The 5,749-nt window shown below is 53.2% G+C and overlaps 1 protein-coding gene across 1 annotated transcript in view; it reads right to left on the minus strand.

Moving 5' to 3' along the window:
• Positions 1 to 2,908: 2,908 nt before the first annotated feature.
• MYO1F (myosin IF) overlaps positions 2,909 to 5,749 on the minus strand; it is a 13,583-nt gene continuing 10,742 nt past the window's right edge. Inside the window, exons 10-14 of the mRNA XM_008583940.1 lie at positions 5,667 to 5,721; positions 5,092 to 5,175; positions 4,320 to 4,515; positions 4,063 to 4,232; positions 2,909 to 3,375 (exon numbers count right to left, since the gene is read on the minus strand). Of these exons, the coding sequence (XP_008582162.1) occupies positions 3,299 to 3,375; positions 4,063 to 4,232; positions 4,320 to 4,515; positions 5,092 to 5,175; positions 5,667 to 5,721 (582 nt within the window). The 3' untranslated portion in view covers positions 2,909 to 3,298. The remainder of the gene's footprint in view (positions 3,376 to 4,062; positions 4,233 to 4,319; positions 4,516 to 5,091; positions 5,176 to 5,666; positions 5,722 to 5,749) is intronic.

The following is a 5,749-nucleotide window of genomic DNA, read 5'->3' on the forward strand; positions in this document are numbered from 1 at the left end:
GGCCATCCCTATACAGGGACCTGAACCTGTGGCCTTGGTGTTATCAGCACCACACTCTCCCAAGTGAGCTACGGGCCAGCCCAGAGAGAGATTTTTCAATGCACCTAGTTTCAATGCACGGTCGTCAAATTTTTCAGTGTACCTTAGTTGTGCAGTTGGAATGGGTCTGTTGTAATGGCCAAGGGTGGGAATCGAGCTGACTGTCCATCCTCAGGCTTAATAAACCAGTGTAAGCTCAGGGTGGAGAGGTGGGATTCCCGGAGGATGGATGTGTACCTATGTAGAGTGGGTCTCCTTGTGCATACTACATTTCTTAAGTGCCTACTGTGTGGTAGGCACTGATCTAGGCGGTGGGGACCCAGAGGTGAACAATTCTTTCCCTTCAGGGGAACACACATTTTATTTTAATTTTTGGTAGCTGGCTGGTATGGGGATCCTAACCCTTGACCTTGGTGTTGCAACGCCAGGCTCTAACCGAGTTAACTGGCCAGCCCGACACTCATATTTTAAAATGGGGAAACAGACAATAAAAAACAAATGCAGAAAAAGATCTTAGGTCCTACTCGGTGCAATGAACAAAACAAACGAAGGATACAATTAGTGATGGGTTAGGGAAGCCTCCCTTGAGGAAGTGACTTGGCCGGGTGGTTAAGATCAAGGAAATAGTGGATAGCTGGTGTAAATGTCCTGGGGTGGGGCGGGACAAGCTTATCTATTTTAAGGAAAGGGGAGGAGACCAGCGCACTGCGGGAGTAGAATGAAGGCGGTGTGTGGAGGTCAGAAAGTGAACATAGTGCAGGGAGGGTCATGCAGGGCCTCGTGAGCGATGGAGAGATAGGAGTGTGGTTTCTGTAGTAACCGCTGATGAATTTTTAGCAGGGGGAGGCACCCTATCTGATCCTTGGTGGTGACTTGGAAGATGGACTGTTGGGTGGATGGTAAAGTAGATCTTAGACCTTACCTCTATAATACATTATGCAATTATTCAAGAGGTGTTTGCTGTGTTCTAGGCAAAGGTAGAGTTCATGTGCTGTGTATTTCCTTCTTTGTAATACAAGATGTACCTATACGCTTTTATATGCAGAGAATAAAGGAAAATACAAAAACTGGGAGGGGAACAGTGGGAGAGCGGCTGACTTTTCACACTTGTGCTGCTTGAGTTAAAATTTTTTCTTTAATAACTACGCATTCAGTTAAGAACTCATTAGTTTTAAAAAACAAAGATCTTATTTTTTTTGGTGGCTGACCAATACAGGGATCTCAGCTCTTGACCTCGGAGTTATAAAAAACAAAGGTCATTTTGATGCAGGGCGTCGTTGAGGTGTGTGTTCATACAGGGGAGCCTGGTGCAATTGGGGAAAGGTGGGGTGATGCCTCAGAAGGGACAAGGACCTAAGGAAGGGAGAGGAGGGGCCGGATTTAAGAAATTTTGTAAAAGTCAACAGGATGTGGGGCTGAGGAGCGGGTGGGGCCATGGTGACTCAGGTTTGCAGTCTGAAGATGTCTGTAACCTAGATAGGAGACACAGTCTGTTAGAATATGTCAAACCTATTCCCTTCTCCATCCCCAGTGCCCTGTGCAAACCTTATCTGTCTGTCCTGCCCAGAAGGCCGTACTTCCTGCAAATGGGGTGACTGCCATGGCTGTGGGACCACGGGGCTTTAACTCAGAGTGCCAGGAGGGGAGGGCAGCCTGCATGGTGAGTGGGTTCGAGGGTAGAAGCTCAGATTCCTCTTCAGCACCCAGGAAATGCCCAACTGATGAGGTTGGGTGTTCTCTCCCACCAGTCCCCCCTCCAGCCCCCCCCTCCCCTGAAGTCTTGAAGTGAAAAAAGCACACAGTAGTGGTTGGCAGTGGAGTAAAGAAAATCAGAGATGGAGAATACCAAAGACATTCAAGGGATTGTTAAAAGCTTTTTTTTTTTTTTTTTTTTTTTTTTAAGATGACCGGTAAGGGGATCTTAACCCTTGACTTGGTGTTGTCAGCACCACGCTCAGCCAGTGAGCGAACCGGCCATCTATATATGGGATCCGAACCCGGGGCCTTGGTGTTATCAGCACCGCACTCTCCCGAGTGAGCCACGGGCTGGCCCGTTAAAAGCTTTTGTATAAAGATTGAACAATAAATGGGCCATTGAGACCTAGTTGTAGCCTTGAGGTTTTTTTTTTTTCCAGCCATGCTCAGCTTCCTAAGGTAGATGCAGATCTTGCAGAAGGCTCTGTGGCCAGTCTTTTTTTGATACCTTGTCCCCATTCTCCAGTTGGGTAAGTGTCCTCTGCCTGGATTTCTCCCACCACAGCTTAGATCACTCTGCGTGGTGTTTGTTATCAGGATCTGCCCTTCTTCAGCCTTCCCAGCTCCTCCAGCAATGCCCAGTCCTCCTATGCATCCCCGTGTCCCTTCTCTGGCCCACTTCCTCATTCTATTAATGTGGTCCCAGTTCTCCCAGTCTGGCTGAACCCAGAGTGGGTATCTATATTGGAAAGTCAGGATCTTTAGGCTCAGACTATAGCAGGTGGGCGAGTACTAAGAGGGCACAGATATGGGATGAGGGGCAGAGGCTAGGGTGACTGAGGGTGGATTAGGGGGGCATGTGGGAACTGCTTGCCTCCCCAGGGTCCAGTCAGGTCGCTGGTGGGTTTGGGGGGTGCAGATTCAAGGCTGATGAGATCCACTGGACCATTTGGAGTGCAGCTTCTGGAAGGGAAAGTGGGACAAACCCAAGTTTTGGTGTGTGTGTGTGGGGGGGTATATGAATGCAAGGCCTGCCTCTGTGAAGTCTTGGGTAAATGACTAAACCTCTTTGAGCTTCACTTTTCCACCTGTAAAATGGGGGCATTCACTGCTCATCCCTCACAGGGTTGGGACAGCATAGTCCTTGTTGGGCGCTCAGTAAGTTAACTCATGCTTTTACCTGGCAAATGTTTATTGCTTCAGTGATGAGAAAAGGATTGAAGTGATGCTTGTCAAGGCCCCTCGATTGTGCCCTGCACTTCACCGAAGGGATAGGACACGATCGTTTTGTAATCACAAGGTAGCTGGGAGGTAGGTTCTGCTGTGAGCCCCATTTGACACAAGAAGGAATGGAGACATGGGCAGTGGTGTGACATGGGGGAGGCTAGAGCCCCGGGAACGGGGGGCCGGCAGCAGTGACCCTCAGACCCAGGGGCTGGGCTGGAGGCCACAGGACTGGACCTTCTGGCAAAAGCAGTCAAGGTCGACAAGGCTCCTGCCGGCAGGGCCTGGCTCCCTGGTAGACAGGATGGCGGGTGGGAGGGCAGAATCCCAGGCCCCCAATTTAGATCTTCTCCACATAGTTTCCTGGGAAGAGACCCTCCTGGCCATGCAGCCGGCCTTTCCACCAGCCCGATGAATCTGCAGGAGAGAAGGGACTTAAGGTGGTCCCTGAAAGCCCTCATGCTGGCTCGTGTCTGCCTTATTCATCTCCATGTCCCTGACATGGCAGAAGACAGGGGCCGAAGACAGAGTTGTCAACAGATGGAAGAAAGGGAGAGAGGGAGGGATGGACACAGGGTCTTTCCTAGCCCCTTGCTCGTTCTCTGTCATTTTCTAGACCATTCACTTATACTCTTGCTTCATCCATCTCCTTCGACAGGCCCCTCTCCCACCCTCCAGGGTGGACCCAGGAATGACCAGATTTCCTGATCTCCATGAGGCTCCTGCATCCACCTGCAGAGGGTGCTGATGAGTCCCAGGCCTCTTTGGGGACAGACCAGGGGACTAAGGTAGGAAATGGTCTGGGCCATTCAGATGTGACACCTTTCCTGCTCACAAGGGGTCTTCAAGGCAGGCTGTTAGCTCCATGTTTGACAAGTGAGAAAAATGAGGCTCAGGTACCAGGTGTGATGCAATGAGGACATACCTCCAGGGTGGATTAGGAGGTGACCTCCAGACCCAAGGCCATCTAGCCTATGCAGCCACTGGCATGGAAGAGGGTGTCTCTGGTGGGGGTGTCATCTCTGTTCTCCCATGGGAAGGGTGTGCAGTAATGGGGGATTGCCTGGCTGTGTCAAGGTTCTGACCAACCCCTCCCCAACATACCTTCCATGAGGATCTCGATGACCTCGTTCACGTTGAAGCTCAGCTCATCCACATCTTGGCCTATGTACTGGTATAGGGCCCGGCACCTTGGGCCTTGTGTCCGAGGCTGGGGTTTGGGTCTGCCCACACCAGGCACAGGTCTCTGCCCCACGCTGCGCTTCCTCTGCATGCTGTGGGCACAGAGGATGCTTGTCACAGCCCCAGATCCTCTCTCACCCCCTGCCCACTTTCTGGGGCTCCCCTTCTACCCCGCTTACCCGGCCACACCCTGGTCTGGCACGTTGAGGAATTCTGCGTTGTGCTCTGAGGGTGGTCGTGCCCGGTGGCGCCTGCTGGTCCCCAGGGTTGAGGATGGAGGGCCCTGGGGAGGCCTCCGGAAACCCCCTCCAGACATGATCTCCAGAGGCAGAGGGCCCCCTCTGACAGAGGGGGGTACCCCGTTGCGGTCCAGGCCTGTGGTGGGAGCAAGGATGGGGGCACTTATCAAGGTGATGATAGGAGCCTTTGAGGACTTGGCTCCAACTTCCCAGTCTGAGGGAGGAGGCAGCCACATTCTCAACCCAGTGTGCTAAGGACTGAACCAGAGGGAGAGATCCTGGGGCTAGGAGGGACTGGAGTCGGGCTTTGCAGAGGGAAGTTTCTCTCCTCCATTCCTCTGTAGGAGGGCTTTTGTGGGTGTGTCTTGGAGGATGAATGAGAGCTCAACAAGGGGAGTGGGAATTTGGGAGACAGGCAGAGAAAACAGCCCAAGCAAAGTCTTGGAGGTAAGAACAAACTTGATGAATTGACAAAATAAGACGTAGTTTGCATATGGGAGGAGAGAAGAGGTCAGTGGTTAGCTGGGGTTGCATTTTGAAGTGCTGTGAATGACAAACTAAGCTCAGCCTTTATTCTGCGGGAGATGTGGAGTTACGGAGCGTTCTGGACAGAGAAGACGAGAGTGGTCAATTGTGCTTGTTAGATTCCTTTGACTGAAGGTCTGGCTTAGTCCATGGGGCCCACGAGAGACAGTGAAGGGCATCTCCACACCTCTAGGGGGCCCGGGAGCCGACCGGGTAGGGGCCTGGGCCGATCTTCGGGGTTTTCCCTGGGCCATTCCCTTCCGTGTAGGCTCTGAAAAGGAAAAGGATGCAGGGATTTGGGTGGTGGCCAGACCTGACCAGGCTCTTGGCCCCGCCCACAAGATCAATCCTCTCTGTGGCTCCGCCCCCTGAGGCTCGCTGGCTCTTCCCCAGCATCACCCCTTAGGTACTGGCACGTTGGCCCCGCCCAGTGATAGGCCCCGCCCCTCCAGGCCCCACTCTTCACTGGCCCTGTTCCCTGGACCCGCCCACTCCAGGACACGCCCCTATGTTAGCCGATTCTAGGGTTGCCTCAGGCCACGCCCCTTCACATTTTTTGCCCACTCATTGGTCACTTCTCCAAGGCCGCGTCCTCTCTTTGTCTTTCTAGTCCCGCCCCTCCATGCCCTCACCCATATATGATCCGACTCACTGGCCCCGCCCCCACACTCTTGATTGGCCCTCTCGCAGGCCCCGCCTTCTAAGACCACGCCCCTTCCAGACCGCCTCTTTGGTTCCGCCCCCAGTTCCGTGCAGACTCACTGGAGTTCTTGGGCAGGCCGTCACCCACGCTGACCGTGAGCGACCGGCCACCAGCCTTGAGCACTGCCACGTCGCCGGAGCCG

This window comes from Galeopterus variegatus, unplaced genomic scaffold (assembly GCF_000696425.1).
Source record: "Galeopterus variegatus unplaced genomic scaffold, G_variegatus-3.0.2 Scaffold3085, whole genome shotgun sequence".
NCBI classification, from domain to species: domain Eukaryota; kingdom Metazoa; phylum Chordata; class Mammalia; order Dermoptera; family Cynocephalidae; genus Galeopterus; species Galeopterus variegatus.